Consider the following 22,010-nt stretch of genomic DNA (forward strand, 5'->3'; position numbering starts at 1 on the left):
ACGGGTGCCCGACCGAGCATTCGCGCGATGCCTTCGACAGGGGCAACGGCGGTCTGAGAACGGCAGCAGCTTTCCCCGTTCCTGATCTTCGTGCATGCGTTTCTGTGTGTTGCCGTGGACCGTAGCATGCTTCTCTTTTTTTGGGGTTTTTACGGGTTTCCGGGTGAATATAAGGTGAACGTCTTCTTGCGACACTGTGTCGCTGCATGTGGCATTCCGCCGCGGAAACAGCGTAGGTGTCCCGCCTTTCGGTTCCAGGAATCCCGAACCCTTGTATCGCTTCGCGATTCCTTACCCTTTCTTTCCACGTTTGAGGAATTCTCCCGACATTTTCTTTCGCGGCTAACTCAGCAGGTTGTTGGTTGTTTCCGACCGTCTCTCTCCCCTGGCTGTCCATCCGCACGCGTTCGACACTCTGAGCAGTCGCTGTTGTCTCGTTTCCTCGCCACAACCGCGGCATGCAGCGGCACATCTCCTCCCACCTTGTCTGTTCCATTCGGTCTCGCTGAGTGTCATGGTGCTTCGTCCGTACTCACTGTGTTTCTCTCTGTGTTACCTACAAAGAGGGTGAAGGGGAAGTTGAGGAACTTTCGCTGCTGCCTCTCCGTTAAGAGCGGCACCAGGGAGCCTCCTGGGCCGCACTTCAAGCGCGCGACTGGCTGGCCCCGACCTCCCGCAGCCGCGCTGTTCGGCTCGGCATTTTCCATTCGGCAAAAAACCAAGGACACGAGCCACGCTGCACAGAGAAAACACTCCCTATGTGCCTGCCGGCGGAGAGTCAATCCAAACCAGTGCGCCTCAGGTGTCGGAGCCGGTTCAGCAGCGAGTCCATGCCCGGAGTGAATCATCTGCGGCCGCCATGCAAGGGGTAAGCGCTTCCTCGTCTCTCTTCCTCCTTTCTTTTCAAGGGAGGGCAACTGACAACTCCCTCCAGTCCACAGCGTGGACGTGGACACTCCCGCACTAGGCTGAACGGCGCAGACGCTCTCCCGCCACTTTGGGTGTACGTACACCCCACCTCTGAGACCCATTTGTCCGTGTCAGCACCTGCGATCTCCGTGTCGACTTTGCTTTCTCAACAAGAGGCACGCGCCCGACCTCAAATTCATTTTTCTGCGACCGAACCTCTTTCCCCCGAAAGGCCTCTCGTCTGCAGCAGGTGTACCCTCTGCTTTCCGTCCTCGCCTCGTCCTCCATTGCCTCGGGGTCCACGTCTTCGTGTCCAGCGCTGTTCACGTTTAAATTTGCACGCGAAATCTCAGCTTGGTGAAGGGATGTTTTCATTTGAAATCCCCTGCGCTGCACCGCTGCACTGCTGCCGCACTCCTCCCGGCTGTCGGATGGCCGGTCGCTTCTCGTCCACACTTTTCTTGCAGTCTCTTGCCAGCTTCCTGTTCGGCCACCGTTCCGACTTTTTATCCAATTTTTCCCCTCGCTCCCGAAACCTTTGTCAGAGCTGAACGGTGGCATCTGAGCCCTACCTGGCTGATTTTCCGATCCGCCGCGGCCGTGCCTCAGTCTCTGGAAACAACAACTTCTGCCTCGATCTCAGCGCCGTCTGAGCTCTAAAAAGCTGACCGGAAACTCCCCGGTCCCGCGGGCTCCCCTACCAGGGTCTGCCTTGCGTCTCAGTTTGCTCCCATAATGCTTTCGACTCTCTCCCGGTAGCCTCCATGATGAAGTGAGTCCTCAACAACAACTGGGTCCCAAAGCCTCACATGTATATATATATGTATATATGTATACCTGTATATATATATATATATATATGCATATATGTGTGTCTTTCTGTGTTCCCTTCGCAAAACGTTCTTCTTGCGGTTCGTAATCCAACTCCATTCATCTCCACCTCTGGCACGTTAATCCTCTGTACAGGTTTACGATGGTCTTTCACAGATGAGAATTCACAGATGAGAAATACAGTTTTTTCAACTCTAGTTTCCACTCCTTGTCTTGGACAGAGCTCACGGCAGTTTCGTGGTTCTCTCAGAGACTGAGTCGTTATCCGTCGCCGGCGAGTTCTCCGAGCTGCGCCCGTGTGTCGGGGTCCTTTCCACGAGGTTCCTGGTTAATTCGCGACTTCCTTCAGTCTCTCTCCCCTCTTCCCCGATGCGTCGCATCTGGTGCCATGTCACATGCACCGGCAGCAGTTCCGGCCGCCTGACGCGCCTTCTGCGTTTCTTCTTCTTCTTCTTCTTCTTCTGCTTTTCGTCTGTGTCCTCTTCCTTGTCGTGCGACTTCTTGCGGGTGTGCCGAAAGACACCCCCGTCCTCTCGTGCGTATTGCCTTCTGTTTCCAGGCTCTTTCATTCCATGCGGAAGCGGATTCATTCGAGCGATAAGTTGCAGGCAAGCCGCCAGTCCTCGACAGGGTCCGCCAGCTCCGCAAGTTCCTCTTCTCCCCAGATTTCTTCGCAGACGTCGGGACCAGCCACACCGTCGCATGCGTCTTCGGGCCATGTCGGAGACGCCGCGGCTTCCCTGGGCGGCGATGGACCTTCCAGTTCGCTTGCCGCTTCGGGTGCGGCTTCCGGTCTCGGCGAAGCGGCCGCGCCTCCTCCTGGCGGAGGCACGCTGGGGATCTCCGTCGCCCATGCAGTTAGCGAAGGTTTTCTTCACGCAGACAGCACAAAAGGAATCCCGGACGCGAGGTACACAGCCCAGAACCGGGAAGTCTTTCCTTTCTGGAGAGCGAGCACCCGTTTCGCTCTCCTCGTCGTTCGATGTTCTTCAGGAAGAGACTTTGCTGGTGCTCGCTGGTTCGTTCTGTGTCTCAGGCTCTACAGCGGCCTTCCTAGCTGTTTCTCGAGCTACACTTTCCCCTGCTTTCTCGCCATTCTCGTGTCTTCTTGTGTCCGCGAATCTTCATGTTCTTTCTCCTCCGCCTCTTCTCTCTTCGCTCACACAGGCCCCGAACTGCGTACGTGGCGGGGAACCTCGGCGGTGGCTCTGCGAGTCTGACGACGCCGTTTGAAATTCCGAATTTCGACGACTTGCCGCCTCTGTTCGACGCCCCGCAGGCGGACCGGCCCGAGCTGTTCCGCAAGAAGCTGCTTGCATGCACATGCATCTTCGACTTCAATCTCCCCAACGTGCATGTCAAGGAGAAGGAGGCGAAGCGCCAAACGCTTTTGGAAATCGTTGAGTACGTACACCGGGGGCTGAAGCGCCTCTCAGCTGCTGCCGCCGCAGGAGGCTCTGAGACGCTGTGCCTTGCGGAAGGAGTTGTGTGTCATCGAGCGGAAAGTCGCGAGGGACCTTTTTGCGCCGCAGCGTCTTCTCTCGTGTGTTGCTGTTTCTCACTCTCCGGTATCTCGCCCCGTTCTTCTTCTCTCTCTCCAGATACGTCAACAACTCGCGACACTGCTTCAACGACCAGAATCTCCCGGACGTCGTCAACATGGTGAGACTTCCGCGACTGGATGAGCCGTCTGCGACTTTCTCTCCCAGTCACAAGGCTGTTCTTTTTCATCCTCCTTCGCATGTGGCGCCTCGAGGCGGGCGGCCAGGTCGACACCGGAAAGCATGCGAGCGAGAGAACAAGTGACTGGGGGGAGACAGCAAGGGAGAGAGGAATGGACGACATGTCTGACGCCGGGAAACGAAGGAGAAAGACTTCGAATACGGCGCTGCTCCACACAGGAAAGAAAGGAATGAAAAGAGGGAGAGCAAAGCAGCAGCGACTCTGCGCCGTCGATCGGAGGTCTTCTTAGGGTATAGGGTTTAGGATCGCTGTTGACAGAGGAGAAGCCGAAGGGCCGCGACGGGAGCGAGAAGAGGTCTTTGCATGCTCCTCAAGGAGATGTTGTGAATTCGCGTGTGGCTTTACGTCTTCTCAGGTCTCCGCAAACATTTTTCGCGCCCTGCCGCCGTCGCATGCGTCAAATTCCGCGACGTACGACCCCGAGGAAGAGGAGCCGACTCTCGAGAGTTCCTGGCCGCATCTGCAAATCGTCTACGAGTTTTTTCTCCGCTTCATCGTCTCCAATGATGTAAATCCGAAAGTGGCTCGAAAGTACATCGACCAGCAGTTCGTCTTGCGCGTAAGTCGAAGAAGGACGAAAACTCCCTGCAAACGCATGCTCCGCGTTCAGGCAGACTCAGAAACCTGTTCCTCAATGCAGAGACAGATGGCCAACAAGAAGTGCAGTTCCCCAGGAGCAGTCTGGGTATCCGTTTTCCTCCTTATACACAACGGCAAAGTTCGTCTCTGCTCGGAAATGCGAGGATCCAAATTTAAGACTTTGTGGGTGTGTGCGTTGGAGAGTTCGTGTTCAAGCTCGTGTCACTTGTTTCATTCAGCTGCTCGAGCTCTTCAGTTCGGAAGACCCTCGCGAACGCGACTATCTGAAAACGATTCTCCACCGAATCTACGGGAAAATCATGGCTCTCAGGTGAGGCTGCAACCGTACGTTCTTTTGAATCAGACGCATACCTAAGGTAATTGATACACACGTACGCATAAATATAAAAATACGCTCCTCTACATACATAAGTGCATTCATAGACATATGCAAACAAATACATATATATATATATATTTATGCATCCTTACATATATATATATATACCTACATGTGTACAATTTTACAAGGATGTGCATGCAGAGATGTTAGGGAGAAGAGATGCGAAGGACGTTCTCACCGCGGAGAAAGACGCCTCGTTGCGTTGGCAGAGGAGAGGCTCAGGAGAGGAGTTTCCGTTCTGGGGAAAAAGTCTTATCCGCATTTTCTTCCGTGTGTGCAGACTGTTTATCCGCAAATCGATTCAACAAGTATTTTTCCGTTTCATCTACGAAGACGAGAGTCCGAACGGGATCTCGGAATTTCTGGAAATCTTGGGCAGGTGAGTGCGTGTGCAGCGACGTGAGAGAAGTTTGGTTGCGATGTCGTGGTGGCTGCCGATTTGACAAGGTCGAGAAGAGAAACGACTTCTCCAAACACAGCAGTTTGCGTAGCTGAAGAGGAGTCCTAGATCCAGTGTCTCGTCGAAACTCGCTTTCTTCTCGGTGGTCGTGGGGTGTCTAGACACCAGAAGCCACGCGTGACGTCGAGAAGGGGAAATGCTACGAAAATATTTCTGCCTTTTGCCCGCGTCGTTCTGCCTGTGTATCTGTGCAAGAAAGGCGGATACTTTCGCACGGGTGGACCTTGCTGAGAGGGCCGCACGCGCCACAAAAAGAAGTGAACAGTGGAGACGTTCCTGTTGCGCAATTCCGACCCAATCTGCGGGGGCTTAGTTCGTTGAGATAAAAGTCTCTTCACCTGTCGAAGATGCGAAACAACACCCCAATCTTTTCGTCCGCCTCGAGTGGCTCGTTGGCTGTTATCTGTGTTACTTCTTCAGTTTCCGTCTCTTCTTTTTCATCTTCTGTCGCTTTGTCTCCTTTGTTGTCACTGTCGTTTTTTTGTCTCTTTTTTCACTGTGTCTTATGCCAGCATCATCAATGGCTTCGCGCTGCCCCTGAAGGAAGAGCATAAGTTGTTCCTCGAACGCGTCCTGGTCCCTCTCCACAAGGCTCGGTGTCTCAGTCCTTTTCACCAGCAACTCACCTACTGCATGCAACAGTACGCGAGGCACAAGTCCCTTTCCGACCGTCGAGCTGTGTGTCCGCCTTTTCGGTGTACATACACCCGGAAGGTCGAGTGCATGCGCGAAGCTTCGCGGTGCTTCGGCTCGTCTGTCCAGCCGCACGCGCGTGTCTGGATCTGCAGGCGTGTGCTTTCGCCTTTTTCCGTGGCTCTGTGCGACTCTTTTTCTCCATTTTCCGTGATAACGCGTCTAGACAATGCGTGCAGAAAAAGAGCTGTGAATTGCGTAATAGAGACTGAGCACACGTTTCGTCTTTTTCCCAAATGGAAGGGGATAGACTTCCGCTGAGAGAATGGCGGAAAGGAGTCTGGCGCTTCTTCGGGCCGCCGATGGTTCTCTTCTTCAGTTCCCTGTAGGAGGCACAGCAGGAGGCGGTTTTTTTTTACGTGGAACTGATTCAGCGGGTCTTCGAACATGAGTGTGCTGTGGCAGGTGAATCTTCATGCTTTTTGAATCCTGTGGGATGAGTGTCGACGCGAAGTTCAGGCCTGCACACTCTGCAGGAGTTGATGTATATGACACCAAGAGCAGAACCGTTCGGTGTCGCCCGAGCGTCCCCTGTCGCTCCGCTGTGTGCTTTGCAGGTTTTCGCGCGCTTGTCGTTTCCGTTCAAAAGCCATGTTTCTCGATCCTGCACCCTTCGTTTGTTGCATGCAGATACGTGACGAAAGACAGCCGCCTCGCAGAGCCCATCATTCTCGGTCTCCTGCGCTTCTGGCCAGTCACCAATGCGCCGAAAGTCGTTCTCTTCCTCAACGAATTGGAGCATGTGAGTTCTCAGCAACGCGCGACGCCGAGCTGGCAAAGGAGACTCAGCGTGCCGCGCCGGAGACGCAGATCAGAGACGTATCTCGCTTTGCCTCGGGGAAACCGTGGTCCCTGGGCAGTTCTAACGAACCGGCCTCGTCTCGCAGAGTTCATGTACATCGCGGATACATGTGTGCGTGTGTGTGTGCCTGTGTTTGCGTACGTCCACGTAGAGAGGGCCTAAGGGATTTGCGTGCATGCACAGATGTCGGGTGTACACTTGTCTCGGGTGTATGTACAGTTGTAAGGGCTTGCGTAAACCGCGGGGTGTGGTGTGCCTTGCAGATTCTGCTGAACACGCAACCTCCGGAGTTCCAGAAGGTGATGAATCCGCTCTTTCGACGCCTCGCGGAGTGTATCCAGTCGCCTCACTTCCAGGTAGCCGAGCGCGTTCTCTTCCTGTGGAACAACGAGCACATCGTCAAACTTATCAACCAGAACCGGCAGGTACGGCTCCGAGCGATGCCCATGCAGTCGACGCATCTTCGCACCCCCCAGGCGCATGCAGCTGCACCTCGAGAGTCTCAACCGCCTTCTAGTTCAAAGGGTGTAGTGTATACGTCGGTGCATATATCTGTCTGCCTCTTGCGCAGTCTGTCTCTACGTGTGACTACCTCTAGTATCAGTTCACCGGTCTCTCTACCTCCCTTCATAGTTATCGACCTCTACATCCATTTTCCTCTAGTTCAGTCTCTCGCTATATCTGTTCACTTGTACGTGTATGTATCGTACACGCAGATGGGGAGTACGGAGGTAGAGAGGGAGCCGGATAGATCCGGAGGTCTGGGGAAGTGAATCCAGGATAGCAATTTCTGTTTCGTGGAATCGACTGGGCTGGGGAGTTCTCTGTCGAAGCGTTTGGATTGTGCTTCGCCGATTTCAGAGAGATCATTGGAGCTCCGAGAAGTTTCCTTCTTGCTCAGGTGATTTTCCCGATCGTCATCGCTGCTCTGTTCAAGAACTCGCAATACCACTGGAACTCGACTGTCCATACACTGACCTACAACGTCTCCAAGCTTCTCGCCGAAGCGGACGCCCCTCTATTTGATGAGTGTTCCAACAAGCACATCGCCGAAGAGGAAAAGTAAGTTCTCGACACAATGCCGATGCACAAAACGTCTCTAAATAGAATATATTTGCATGACGTATCTGCGTCACATGCATGCGTAAAGCACTTGTTAGCATATACTTATATACATACATATATACATATATATATATACGTGTTTATATATATATATATATATATATGTATTATCTCTATCTATATAGTCATCTACTTTGAGATACCAAATTTCGCCTACCGTTCTCTTTTTGTCTACCTCGTTGTCTATATATATATATATATGTATATATATATATATATATATATCAACCGTCACATCTACACATATATTTGTATACAGCTATAGATATAGATATAAATATCTGTGTATATATGCACAGGTGTGTGTACATGTTTTGAACTGAGAGAGTTGCATTTTCGTTGTGTGTGGCTTCGCGTCGTTGGCAAGGGCGGGTTTGCGTATTTCTGCTCGTGCGTGTAGACGCAAGCAGCAAGAGGAAGAGCGGTCTCGGCGGTGGGAGGAGCTGAAGCAAGACAACGCGGAGAAAACTGGCGGGGAGGACGCGTTCTTGGTTCGCTTTTCCGCCGACGCGACTTTTTGAGTCTCCGCTCTTCGCGGGAGAAGGTGGTGCGCGTTCGACGTCTTCCTCAAAGTTTCTGACGGACTCGAGCGCGTCCGCCAGGTTTCTCCACCGAAGAAGTCGTTTCACCATACAGAAACGAAGGCCAGGAAGAAGCCGTCGGAGCAAGACGGAGAAGTGAATCTTTCCCCGGGAGACAGACTGATGATCGGAGAAAACGCGCCCGCGGATCCTCTCCTCACGTATATGTGTACGCTGTCTAGACACGGAACGGCTCGCGTATTTTGTGCAGGAGTACGACATGCAATTTCAGCCGTTGCACACCGGACACACGCTCACCGAGGTGGAAACGCGTGGAGAGAGAGGTCTGTGAATGTTCACCAGTGAGGCAGCGAGGCGAAAGACTGTCGCCGGCCGGCCTCTGCAAAGTTGGAAACACGGATTTGCTTGTCTGGGGCGCCCTGTCTTGTCTCTGAATGTGAACCAACTGAGAAAGCGATTTGTTTTTGACAGAAGGCGCAGCGAACTCGCCTGTCGTTCGTCAGGGCATTTCGCGGTGGCAGACGGTCCGGGGGACCTGCCCTCACGTTTTCTCGTTTTCTCGGATCCCGCACTCAGTTTCAAACTTCGCAGATAGCCGCACACAAACACACTCACAGACACGCACACTTGGGTTAAGGCGACGTAGATCGATCGACCTGGCGGCGGGCAACGAATGGTTACAAGGATTTGCAGACAGTAATGAGACAAACGTGGTTTGGGGGCTGTCTGGGGAGCTACCTTTGGATTCAACCGGAGCTTTGAAGCTTTGAGAACGAGAATTCGACGCTCGCGGACAGAAACTGTCCGGTTCCGGCGACGGAAACTGCGACGCACGAACTCCTCGGCTCTCCCTCTGGCCAGCAGTCAGGCGCACACGGTTGAAGCAGATCGAAAGCATCAAGCACACTGCTTGTTTCGCACCTGGTACGGGGAGGGAGGGGGGGGGAGCGTGTCAGCACGCATGCAGATACATTTTGTGCTTTTGGTCGCTCAGCAGTCTCTTCGTCACTGTTTTACCGCGGCGGGTTCCGCATCACAAGGCTCTTCGTTCTGTTGCATGGAGTTGCCGAGCTCAGGCGAGGAAGCTCCATTTCTATGGGGAACTGTCGGTTCCTCTCAAATCGTAGGGTGGAACAGCGCGTGAAGAATCGTGGCGTTTCTCCAGGTCAAGCTCCTTTGCGCTTTCTTTTGCATGCCACCGATCCCAGACGTGTTTTCGTGGGGCGCCGTAGTGAAGCTACGAGAATCTTGTCTAGAATTTTTGCGGGCAAAGGCTGTTTCCCAGAGAGGGGATCTCGGCGCCTGCCTCGCGAACAGGAACGAGACCGATAAGTTTCCGAAGCACCGAACGGAGGTCGCTCAACACAAGCACGCAATACAGAGTGTGAAAAGGCGGAAGCGATGGGACACAACCGCGAAATATTGATTAGTCAAGGAATATTTACGTCTCGTGGGTTCAGTCTCACGCTCGGGTTACTGTGCAGCTCACATGGCTAAATGTAAATACCTGTGGGTATGCAGGATGTGAATATCTGGATCTCTGCACGTATATATATATATATATATATATATATATATATATGGATAATGTATTTATCTATGGCAGGTTGGGTCTGGTGTCCTGTTACCCTAGATAGGTCACGTGGCTTTTGGGCGTTCAAGATCATACCAACACACCGATACCTTGCGATAAAGCGGTGTTGTGTGCAGGCGCCAAGATTCAATTGCCCGTGAATAGAGATTTTGTGTAGTTTCTTGAGGGGAACTCGGCATCGCTTCATGCCTGGAATGTATGGATGATTCTCGACACTTTAGCAGGCTAGCCTCCACTTCTGGGAGTAAAAAATTCGGCGTTGAACGCCGGCAACTGCACCTGACGCCTGTTGGAACTTCGACAGATTCCGGATCGACGACATCTGCGAATCTCGCGCTGTGTTTTTCAACAGCTCGTCGGTCGTTCGACATCGGCACTCTTTTTTTCTTGGTGTCTATCAAGTATCCCCCGCAATCCTCAAAAAAGCATCAGAACAAGCGATTGTTCGGGATTGTTCAGTCGGTGAAACAGAAGCGATTTCCTGGCCTAAGCGTGGATGTTCCTCGCTCGGTGTGGCAGTTCCTTTTTCTCAACAGCAGCATCATCAGAGCAGTGAAGGTGGCCAACCAGATACAGAAGCTACTGGTTTTGCCCCCTGCAAAGACCCCGACACCCGCCTTCCTACGCGGCAAACTGTGTTCCGTCTAAGATGCGTGGAATTTCCTGAACACCGCACGCGTCCCTTTATATGTCGGCGACATCGTCTCTCCCTCTCTCTCTCGGCTCTTGCAATTTCTCAGAAAACCGAACTGTATCCCTCCACACATTATCTTGGAGACGCAAAGATCTGTCAAGAAACAGGGAAGTTCTCCGCTTTTTTCCCGACCACTCGCCACAACAACGGCCTGCTCCAGCTCTGTTGCATGTGCAAAGTGTAAAGGTGAGTTTTTCTCTGCGGTGGCACACGCGTTCGAAATCTTCTTTCTCCGAGACCCGACTGTGTGCTCTGGACGCTTTGAGGCTACTCTCTCCCTGGGGACATATAATCACTCGCTGTATTGCGGACTTCCTCGTATCGGTTCGGTGTAAAAAGTCTTGACCGAGTTCCCAATCCTTTGGTGGGTTTCCAGAGTGTCAGTCCACACAGATCCACGTCCACTGAGAGAAAACGGAAAACAGATCTATGTGTACGAAGCGGACTGTCGCCTGTCATGCGCCTGGGATGGAGCACGCTGTGTGAGTGCAGCCTGGCGCATGTGGTGTGACTTTCTCTGCGCTCTCAAGTCTGAGAGAAGTTTCTTCAACTTGTTGTGGTGCACTTTCGCCGCATTTATCTGGTCAAACAACGGCATGCACAGTGCCTTCGTTGCTGCCCCCGTGTACGGCCCGAAGGTGCTCTCCTGACACACACACGTTCAACGGAAATGCGCGCACTGAAACACCCAGGACGCAAACTCTCGACGCCAACCAGCGAACGACGGGGAAACCAAGAAAGGCAAAAGTCCATCGACCAAGTCACTCTGGGACACGAATGCCGGGCAAACACATTTTACACGCCTATACCCACATATACATACATACACATGCACACATACATGCATATATTTATATATATATATATATATATATATATATATATATATATATATGTACGCATGCATAAATGCATGTAGATGTACAGAGAGCGAGAGATACACGTATGTAAAGTTTCAAGATGCTCCTAGAATCCTTTGTTCTACTCGCCATATAAGCATATATATATATATATATACCTTAACAGAGTCTGTGGAGCGTCCTTCATTCAGTGGGTTCCGTAGGGGGCATGTCAGGAGAGCTGAAGAGCACTTTGTATTGATACAAAGGAAGAGGCGAGATTCGTGTATGAACAAATGGCTATATTTCACGACTGTTGGCTTGCCTCCCATCGAATACAGTCCACAAACACAGGCGCTCACGAAGACGCAAATCGGCACTCACTTGCGTTCTCTCGAGTTCGTTCTTCGTGGCGTCGAGAGCCTGAATAATCCGCTCGCGTTTCTCTTCCTGCATGCATGCAGAGACCGAGGTTTTAAGAAAAGAGATATCTCACTGCAGTAACTTTACTGACCCCAACTGGAGAGGAAAGATGCCTCTTAAGAAAGCGTTCGACCCTCTTGACAGATCTTCGTGTGCGCGTTTCCTCCTTGGCACGTGGAGGCGTTTAGGTCCCGCTACGTTGTCGCAGAAAGACAGAGCTCGCGGCTGCACACGCATCAACGGAGTTATGAAAAATGGAGTTGAAAACTGTGAACTGTCGCAGACCCTTGAGAGATTCCGAAGCAGTGCGGCCCATAAATATTCCTCGAAAAACGTTCGCACTTTGTTTGCAGAGGTTTCTATCCCTTCTCGTCCAGAGATAATATAGGCGACGCGCGTTCGCCTTGGACCTCGCGCTACGGATCGACTCCCCTACGACATGATCCGTAGACTTGTGTGAGGTGATGTCGCAGCCTGTATTGCGGATGCTGTTCCCGTCACCTTGGAAAACATTTAAAGTGGTGACATTTGAGGGGTCGTTTCCAGCAGCGTGAATACGATTCCTCAAAGTGAAGAGTTCATTCACTTTTTTTTTTCTTCCTGCCTCGATCAGCAGCAGACGAACCAAGAGAGCCTGCGAGTGGCGGATCCACCCGACCGTGCTCCCGTTCTGTCTGTCTCACACAAATGGGCCTTCTGGATTTCGCAACTGGACCCACAGCTGCATCCTTTTTTTGCGGCCTCCGTGTGTTCTCCCTGGCGCTTCGGGGGATGCTGAAGTTGCCCTGTTCGCTTTGTTCCCCCTCCCCTCCTCACGCGGGTGGCGAGAACCGAAGCGAATCTTCGGACTCGGCCGGAGGCGAGGAAACTCACATCTGGGACAGCCGAGGCGTAGAAATGCTGCAGCAGCTCCGTCACCCTCGCCTGGTGGGCGCGCACCGCATTCACCGTCGTCGGTTCGTAGTCCACTGTCGACACACAGCGAGAGAGAGCGACACGAGCAACAGCAGACATTTTGCGACGGGTGTCGCCTGGGTCGCGTCCGAAACCGTCTCCACGTTTCTTCGCAGCAGAGAGGAGACGCCGCTTCTCCACGAGTCGTTCGAGAGAGAGACACAGCCACACAGCTTCTCTCGGCAAACTGGGGAGAGACAGAGAGAGACAGAGAGAGAGAGAGAGACGGGAGACCCTCCGCGCATACACAGAGTTGCTAACGCAGCAGACGACATGCACAAGGCGACAGACAGGCGGGAGCCGTGGAGGAGCGCGAAGAAGCTGTCAGCGACTCTTGTCGTTACGTTGTGGCTGTAGATACACCCCCTAAATCGTGAAGGTGCCGCACAGACGCTCTGGGATGCCCTCGAGAGCCTCCAAACTTGACAACCGTGCGTTGACTCTCGAAACACAGAGGAGGTGCCTACAAATGCACTTTCGAAAAACGAAAGTGGAGAAAGCCATCCGAAAGCCCCTCGCCTCTCTTACACGCTGCGACTTGTGCCACCTTCTCGCTTTGACACAACTTCGTGTTGAAGACAAACATGTACCGGCCCGTTTCGTACAAGGAAGCAGTCGGCGTCACCTGCAGTTCACACGAAACGCCAGACTCTCATTCTCTCGACAGAGACTCAAAAGCACACAGAAACGCAAACAAACGTACACAAAAATAACAAATAAAAACGCATGAACATACTCATCGATGTGCACATCTATATATACTTATATATCCACATCGATACAAACATAGATACAAGTGCGTATGGAGATACATGGATATAAACCCTTTGTTTTTCTGTGTATCTTTGGGTACGGACAGCCGTAGTCACATGGTGCCTGAATGAAGTTGCAAGAGAGAAGCTGCTGGAGTGAAAGATGCGTTTACAGCGCGTAGGTGAGCCTTGTCGGCGAAGAAGACGACTGCAGCTGCCGGCGACAAAGGCTCTCTCGTCAGAAAAGAAAACGAGCATCGGGGATGACGCCGCCTCCAGAAGAGGGGGGGGGGACAGGGCCTCCCAAGCAAACGCCAAAAGCGATCGGACGGAGTCAGACGAGAAAAAGGAAAGACGCTTCCGGATGAAACGCAATGCCACAAGCAAAAGACATCGCTAGCGAAGAGCACAGAGACAAGGCGCGAAACACGCAGAGTCGAGTGCCTCAGTGCGGCCGGAGACAGAACCTGCGAAGCTGACAGAAAACGCTCGTGTGTACGCCCCCGTCGGAAGACGGGAGATGGAAGACTTCCAGAAGACATGGCAGAAAGAGACACGAGAAACTGTTTTTCCAGCCTCACCGTGTGACCCTCGACTCTCTCCGTGACTTGTCCAATCCACTCTTCAACCGCTTTTCTCTCGGCTGCGCGCGTCGTTCTCTCCTGCTCCTCCGCGCTCCCTGCATCGCCCGGAGAGGCCCACTCGGCGCATGCAGGCAAAGATTTGCTTTTCTCCGAGACAGACGGCACCCGCCGACTCCCCGCCGCGTACAGCTGTCTCCGACTCACTTCCAGCAGCTGGTGAGACACTGTCTCCGGAGTTGCCAGATCCCCCAGTCGCAGCTCTGCGGCTACTCTCTCGCTCTTTGAGGACTCGGCTGAAAGAGGTCAGGAAACACACGGGGCTCCGAGAGGTAACGGAGAGGGAAAACGGTTTTGAAGAGACAAAGAAGAGACAGAAAGGCTTCGAAGAGATATAGGAAAGAAACGGTCTTCACCAAAGTCAGCAGAAGAGCGTCACCTCCAGAGACAATACAGGCCCCAAGATTGCAAAAGAAGAAGCGACAAGGCAAAGGACATACAAGAAAAAGAGTGCAAGTCGATGGCACAACGGTGAAAACAAAGTTCCCGACACCTGCGAAGCCCACTTCAAGTGTAGCGACGAGTCTCGCGCTTCAGTGGCTAGTGGAACGGTAACAAGGTCACAAACGAAAGATCTCCGCAATAAACAGAACCGCAGCCGATGACACACAGACACGGACCGGGCGAGAGAGACAGCCTTCGAAACCTGTCTCCGAAAGTTGTCTCCTTACCGACGAGAGGACGGGTGTGGGGTCGGGGGGCCTTTCCCGCGGGGCCAGGCCTGCTTCGCGCGTCTTCCTTCTGAGCGCTGAAAATCTTTTTTTCTTGGTCGGCCACCAGCTGCAGCTGCTCGTGGATTTTCTCCAGCTCCCCAGCGGCCGCGCGCCCCACCCCTGGCGCTCCTGAGGCTTCAGGCTCTCTCTGCGACGCCGCGACCGCGGTCGGAGGCAACATGTGCTGGAGAAGGAGGCGGTGCGACTGCCGATTGAATCGCTCCAGCAGCCGACTCTGTAGAGGGCGGCGAGCGTTGGGGACGCCTGGAAGCGCTGAAGGAGAAGCAAAGCAACTTGAAAAGGGAACTCGTAAAGTCAACCAGTGCGAGAAGTATTTAAAGAGGAGACGAAGGGGTGTGCCAGCACTGCTCCAAAAACGAATTCAGTGAAAGTGGGTGTCTCTCTCCTTCTCTCTTTCCCCCTCTTTTCTGCCTCTCTCATCTTCTTTGGTCTCACCGTCTTGAGGCTCTGAGGGCGCGAGCGTCATGCGTCGCTTGGCTTCTGTTGAGTCGACCGCATCGCCTCCCAAAGAGTTTAGTCCGTCAGCCGTGCCGAATCCGCGCATCCGGAAAGCCTCCGTACTGATCAGATCCTCGGACGCCGTCGCCAGCTCCAGCACGACTTGTGCAGAGGGCGCCTAGAAAAACAAGAGAAGACAGACAGACAGACACAATAATGGAGAAAATGAGACGCAGAGACATACACACAATGAGAAAAGAAAAAAGAGAGGGGAGAACACGACTGGGGGCAACGTCACGGACGCCATATAAAACATCAAGTCGAAGGGGAGAGAATGCGATGACGGAATGCAGCAGAAAGGAAGCCCCACAGTCTCTGACGTTGTATTCGCATCGCTGAGGACTGGATCAACAGTGTTTCGTTTCTTCGATCTCCTCTCTTCTCTGTTTCTGGCCTCACGGCCCTTCTCCCCAGAGTTGCCGACCCCTCTCTCTCCCGACATCAACACAGTTTCACTGTTGTGATACTTCATCCACCTCATGGCATAAATTCTAGTAGACTGCCAGGTTCGGAGAGACCTTTCTGATCTGCGCCACTGGCGCATGCCTCCAACATTGTCGCTTTGCCGGATGCATGCAGACCTCGGAGGCCAGCTGTCAACTCTCTTTATGCGATTACCCCCATCTTCGTTTTGATTCGATAACACAGCGAATCTCAACAGCTTCACGGGAAGTTGCATGCCTATGTAAGACTTCGCACCCATGAATACATGTAATAACATATATATATATATATATATATATATGCGATCATCGGCATCTGCAGATCTGCGTACACAGATAACCACAGATAAACATTTATATATATATATATATATATATATATATATATAAGCGCATACAGACTTATACATACGTATACATATATATATATATATATATATGGACGCACTTACACGCACTTACATATATATATATATATACACAAATACATACGAATATAAACACAGTTTCACACAGTTTTACATATGTGTGTGTGTGCTGTCGGGACTCACCAGAAGCGACGGGGCGGTGTTTGACAGGTTGATGAGAGTTCCTGAGTCTTCGCTGGAGAGGCCAGCGAGCGTCGCGTGACCAGCGGCAGAGGCTTGTGCAGGCAAGCCGAGGAATTCCTGGAAATACTTGGACTGAAAAAGACGCTCAAAAAACTTCTCGCGCGCGATCCGACCTGCAGACGCGCAGCGCATGCAAAGGCGCATGCACAGACACCTCGAAGACGCAGTTCAAACTTCACAGACACCCACAGAGATGCGGATACACATGCACACTCAAACGCGGACGTCTACAGACATGCATGCCTCAATATATACATATATGGATATATATATATATATATGGATATGTTTATATGTGTATGCGTGCATTTACTTTTGTATATGTAGAGTGTATATGTTTGCGTGTAGGGAGCGGAGTTTATACGTGTTTACGGGGACGCTTTTGTGCAGGTGACCTCATGCAGACAAGGATTGAACTGGCGCCGAGACTCTCTAGCTGCGGCGTCCGTCTAGAAAAGTGGATGAATCCCAGAAAATACAGAAAGACGAAGCGTCAGCGGACCTGACAACGGAACTCGCGTTACGCGTGCACATGCATGCATGCCCTTGGTGATGTACATCTGTCTACGCGTACCTATACCGATCTACGTTCATCAGTTTATGTCTGTCTGCGTCGGTCTCTCTACAACTCGCTATGCCGACCAATCTCTGTTCCTATGTCTGTTTATGTCTCCGTATCCAGATTTATAGAGCTCTATTATCTATCTATGTCTGTATCTTTGCAGGTGTCTTCCTGTTTCTCCGTATCTCTGTCCTGCTTGTGCCCCCACTTCCAATACCTGTGGGCACGAGCTGTCTGTACACCTCGTTGATGCGCGGGTCTTCCTCGAGAATTGCGTCGAGCATCTGCTCGCTGCAGTCCACGAGCAAAGAAGGTTTTTCCGATCCTCCGCTGCCTCCAACATACTCAAACTGCGGCGGTCGAATCAGGAAAGCCGATGCGGGTGGATCGGCTGCATAGACACCACAGAACACGGAATCCTTCGTTTTTTTTTGTCGCCATTCGTTCCTCTCCTCTCCCTGTTTCGCGCTGCTTCCTGTCTCACGGGGGATGAACAGGGACATGGCGGAGCCAAAGAAGGGGAGAGCGGCCTCTCCTTCCCCTTCCGAGCTTCAGCCTGGCTTTCAGCGAAACTCGTAGGACTCCCTGCTCCCGCCCACGTCAGGCGCCGCGCAGAAAAGGAGAACTTTCGACACTCAGGATACGACACTCAGGATACAAGAAGTCTCTCACATTCGCTGGCTTCCTCTGAGGCGCGCCCTCCCGTTCTCCGAAACCTGATTTGCGAGGTGTACAGGCACACGGAGGACGGACCAGAGGCAACGGCCCACAGAGAGACAGAGAGACGAGGAGACGAACGGACACGGTGTGCGTACACCCGGCGTCAGAGCTGCAGCGAGAAGCCGAGCGGCAAAGGCAGGCAGAGAAAAAGAGGACGATGTAGCTCGCGAGCGGTCGACAGTGTGAGTGAGGAATTCGAAGGGAGGGCGGCCAGAGGACAGAGAGACTCTGGGGACGACGGAGACCAAGAAGAAGGGTATACGACTGAGAGAGACAACGACAAAGGAGAGAAGGAACCACAGCGAAAGAGGCAGAGACGTTCAAAGCGACACACATGCACGGCAGTCGGTAGCTCCACGAGCGGAAGCGACAGCCACCCTTGCACAAACTCCAAGAAGATTTCCAAAGACCAGACGAGGGCTGCTGCTTACGTGCGAGTTGAGCGCGATGCGCAACGAGGTCGCTTTGGTGGAGCTTCCAGAATTCTTCTCGACTGAGCACCTTCCCCGGCTCCCGTCCGTCCTTTCCTTTCTTCACACCTGCTCCGCTGGCGTCTGACGCCTTTGTCTGTTCTTCGCTGCCAGGGTCCCCGCAGACGTCGCCGTCGTCCTCTGGATCGCCGACGAGGAAGAGATACAGGTTTCGCAGAACTGCGTTCTTCTGCAGGAGGCTGCGCTGCGCAGCGCGGATTTCACGAGCCTCGCGAAGCCTCTCCATCTTCTCGACGGTCTCCAAGTGCAGTCTCCGGAGACGAAGATCAGGCGCCTCGGGCGCAGGTGAACGAGAAGAAGGCCCCAGAGAGGGGAGCGCGGGAGGAGTCGCAGAAGAAGAGCTCGGCTGCGGAGCTCTCGACGTTCTGAGAGAGAGGGAACGGCACAGGAAAGGAAGAAGGAGAGACGAAGTGGTGGAAACCGTCTCTTCTAGACGCAAATTGCAGCGCGTCTTGTGTGAGCGAATTTTCCGTGTCGCTTTCGAGGAACCAGAAAAGCACAAAGTCCAAGACATAGTCGCCGCTCCTCGAGGGCGGTCGCAGGGAGAACACAGTCGGATGCGTGACGATGGAGAGCGCGGAAAGGACCAGTGAACAGCTGACACAGGGGTGCTCTAAAAGTGAGAGAAGAGATTTCCCCAGGCGCGGTGGCTGGAACAGAAACGAGACAAAAAACGTGAGTTTCCATTTGTGCACTTGTGTGCGCAGGAGTGAGGCGACTCGTGCAGACACATTGACGCCAGTATGCAGAGGGAACGTTGAGGGCTCGGCTTTTTGAAAGTTCCTCGTTCGCTGTGCAACAGCTGCTTCTGCCTTACTTTTGCAGCTCTTTGCCGGAAGCGCTGGAGGCCTTTGCTCGCTTTGCCTCCGAAACGTCTCTCAGGTCTCCAGCAGGTCCAAACGCCGCGCCGCGCTTCTTCCCAGACTCCGAGACACCCTCTGGCTGACTCTGCCCTGGTGTATGTACACCTGCTCCAGAGTCATGTGCGCCTGGGCTCGGTGTGCCGGCAGGTTCAGGTGCGCCTCCTGCGCCTTTGGGAGGCGTCATGGCAGCCGCGAAAGACGGTCTTTCGCTCTCGTGAGGAAGTTCCGGACTGGGGAGCGAAGGCGACCTCAAGCGATGCTCGTATATCGAGAGAGAAGGACGCAGAAGCAGATAGGGCAGCGAGAGTGCCGCATGCAGATCGGACGAAGCCGGCAGGCCGAGAACAATCTTCAGGTCCTCCAGGAAAGCCTGTCGCTGTCAAGAGGCAAGAAGCAGCGCGCCGAGGCAGAGAGACGTGGAGCATTGGAGAGACAGCATATCTCTCCAGACATGTCAAAAAGTCAGACGCCGAAACGCGAGACGCGCATTTCGTCCTGATGAACTGCAGTGCTCTTTAAACTGTGGACTCGAGTAGGTGAAATATATTTACAACGGTTAATGACGCCCATATGTGTACCTTTGTCGGTCCTTGGTGGAACGGGGTCTTGAAATGCGAAGACCCTCAGAAAAAGGACTGCTGCCCGTGGAGGCGGGAGCACGCAAAGACGAAAAGAAAGCGAAAACCGCGAGTGCCAGCTGTGTTCGGAACTACGATGGAAAGCACAAGCTTCTTCGTTCTCGTCTTTCTTCCTTCGAGAGTCACCGCCGTTCCGCGGAAACACTCTCGACGAGACAAGACTAGACGAGAAAGGCAGCAAGGATGGGGGTGGAACTGCATCCAGGCATACTCCCACAAATCGAGATACACATGTATACACACAGACAGACATATAAATATATACATATATATAAATAAATATATACATTTATATAAATGCAGACATAAGTAGGGATATATATATATATATATATATATGTTTGTTGATATGTTTGTATTGTTACTTTACCAGGTTGCTTCTGTAAATGAGCTCGCATCTGTCACCTCCTGCCGACTTGCTCCTGCTATCCCAATGCACCTACACACTTCTACAATTGAACGCGCATGTACTTATTTACAGACATAAATATATATATATATATATATATAGAGAGAGAGAGAGAGAGAGAGATGGAGAGAGAGACAGACAGGTGGATGTGTGTGTCGATACAGCTGTTTGTGGTAGCGCCCTCTTCACGTTTCTTGAAAGAGTTACCTCTGGGGAATTGGTTTCGCAGACGTGCAGCGAGAAGGAGGGTCGGTGGCGCTCGGCGTTGTGGAGCTGCTGCAGGAGACTGCATGCAGCGTCCATCTTTCCTCGATCTGCGCCGAAGTCGAGGACGGCGGTGCCGGTTGCTGGCACACATGCAGAAGCCGAGGGTAGGACCGCCGCGTTCGAGAAGGTCAGGCGCGCCTGCAGAGAAAGAGAGGAGAACGCGCGAGGAAGCGAGTCCGCGACAGAGCGAAAGAGAGCGCGGAGAAGCGACGGGAGTTCCCCTCCTTGTTGAAGCTACGCAGCGACCGCAGGAACTGGATAAAAGCACAGCGGGCCTCAGGTCACGGACGCATATCGCGTAAAGAAAAACGCAATACTTGGTCGGGAGTCCATCTCGTCGAAAACGACAGAGGCAAGCCACTCAGGTTTACGCAGAAGCAGACCACGAGCGACAGAAGGCAGCGAAGGAGAGGAAAGAGACGACAGAAAAAAGAGAGAAAGGAGATAAAGGAGAGAAAAAAGACGAAGAGAAGAAAGGGGATAGGAAAGAGATAGGAAAGAGAGGAAGGAAGGAAAACGGGAGAGACAACCGTTTCGCCGCCGTCTGTGGTGAAGGTCGAGTTCTTGGAATTCACGGACAACCGAGTGTATTCCGCCAAAGAAGAACAAAAGGAGCACGGCATGAAAAGCGAAAAAAGAAAGAATGGAGTCCAACAGGAGCTTGGGTCGAAGAGCGACGCATTTGCCGCGTTTCGTACTTTTGCGCTTTTCTTGGATCGCTCAGTGGAAGTCCATTGCTGAATCCAGACGAGAAGCTGGAGCTCGAAAGCTTGACCTGACTTCGCTTGTTGTTCGTCGCTCTCTGTTTTCTCTTCTCGTCCTTCCCCGTGTTCACCTTCCTTCGCAGCCGTGCTCTCCACGCAGGAGAGAAATGCGAGAGCTTTCGAAGTCAAAAAAAAAGTTCCTTTCCTTCCGCCCAAAGAAACATCATGGAAGGCCTCCTCCAGGCGCCCAGTCACCGCGCCTCCCTCCTCCATCTCTCAATACGCACGGAAATCGACAATCTTCCTTCCTCCGCGCGTCCCCATATATATATATATATATATATATTTATTTATTTATTTATATATTTATATATATATATATATATATATATTTATATATATATATATATATGAAGGGGCACACAGATGCGCATACACGCAGATATACGGAATCACATGTCTGCAGATTTACGAGCATATATGCATGCGTATGTTTGACATGAAGCTCGACACCGAGACTGGATGCGTTGTGATGCTACTGCATATGAATCCACAGGTGCACAGAGAGACATCTGGAGAGAACAGCGAACAGGCGAGGAAGGGGGACATCTCTCGTTCGCTGGAACAGACGCCTGAGTGAGAATCGATACACCCGATCGCAAAGGAACAACGGAGAAACGACACGGAGAGAGTGGAAGAAGAGAGAAGCGATCTTGCGTCGGCGAGAAAAAGCAGAGAGAAGGCGAAGAACCTTCGCGCGAGGTCGAGAAACTGGAGAACGAGGGCGGAGGCTCAGGACTTCTGCCAAAACTACCGTAAAAAACAGAGGATGAGGAGAAGAAGTTAGGACTCAAAAGCGTAGAAGGACAACGATTTCTCGACGCGCGAGAAATGGTGTGAGCGTATGTCGTCGCCGCTTTCGGCGACGCGTGGACATGCATGCACAGAAGTACATCGACAGGAGAAAGACTCTTTGTTTCTCACGGAGAGGAAAAGGAAGGAAGGAAAGGGAACCCTTCAAGGTTTATTCCCTCGAAAAAGGACTCTTCCCAGAGAAAACGGATTCGATTTCATATCGCCTAGCCA

At 52.4% G+C, this 22,010-nt stretch overlaps 2 protein-coding genes across 2 annotated transcripts; one reads left to right on the forward strand and one right to left on the reverse strand.

Annotated features, from left to right (window-relative positions):
* The first annotated feature begins 153 nt into the window (after positions 1-153).
* TGME49_246510 (protein phosphatase 2a regulatory b subunit (b56 family) protein) lies at positions 154-9,430 on the forward strand. Its single transcript, XM_002366998.2, has 12 exons — positions 154-1,681; positions 2,300-2,650; positions 2,908-3,144; positions 3,342-3,402; positions 3,839-4,042; positions 4,302-4,393; positions 4,746-4,844; positions 5,438-5,566; positions 6,249-6,360; positions 6,684-6,845; positions 7,322-7,482; positions 7,946-9,430. The coding sequence occupies exons 1-12, from the start codon at positions 1,674-1,676 to the stop codon at positions 8,064-8,066; spliced, it is 1,737 nt and encodes a 578-aa protein (XP_002367039.1). The 5' UTR covers positions 154-1,673; the 3' UTR covers positions 8,067-9,430.
* A 1,059-nt stretch (positions 9,431-10,489) lies between these two features.
* On the reverse strand, positions 10,490-21,910 carry TGME49_246520 (hypothetical protein). The gene is made up of 13 exons (XM_002366999.2): positions 20,919-21,910; positions 20,161-20,358; positions 18,861-19,282; positions 17,984-18,408; positions 17,050-17,223; positions 16,211-16,383; positions 15,154-15,334; positions 14,656-14,970; positions 13,925-14,220; positions 13,120-13,216; positions 12,511-12,605; positions 11,599-11,664; positions 10,490-11,021 (listed from the first exon to the last, which is right to left on the reverse strand). Exons 1-13 carry the CDS (start codon positions 21,195-21,197, stop codon positions 10,803-10,805), a joined length of 2,940 nt encoding a protein of 979 aa, XP_002367040.1. The 5' UTR covers positions 21,198-21,910; the 3' UTR covers positions 10,490-10,802.
* Between the last annotated feature and the right edge of the window lie 100 nt (positions 21,911-22,010).

Source organism: Toxoplasma gondii, chromosome XII (assembly GCF_000006565.2).
Source record: "Toxoplasma gondii ME49 chromosome XII, whole genome shotgun sequence".
In the NCBI taxonomy this organism is placed as follows: domain Eukaryota; phylum Apicomplexa; class Conoidasida; order Eucoccidiorida; family Sarcocystidae; genus Toxoplasma; species Toxoplasma gondii.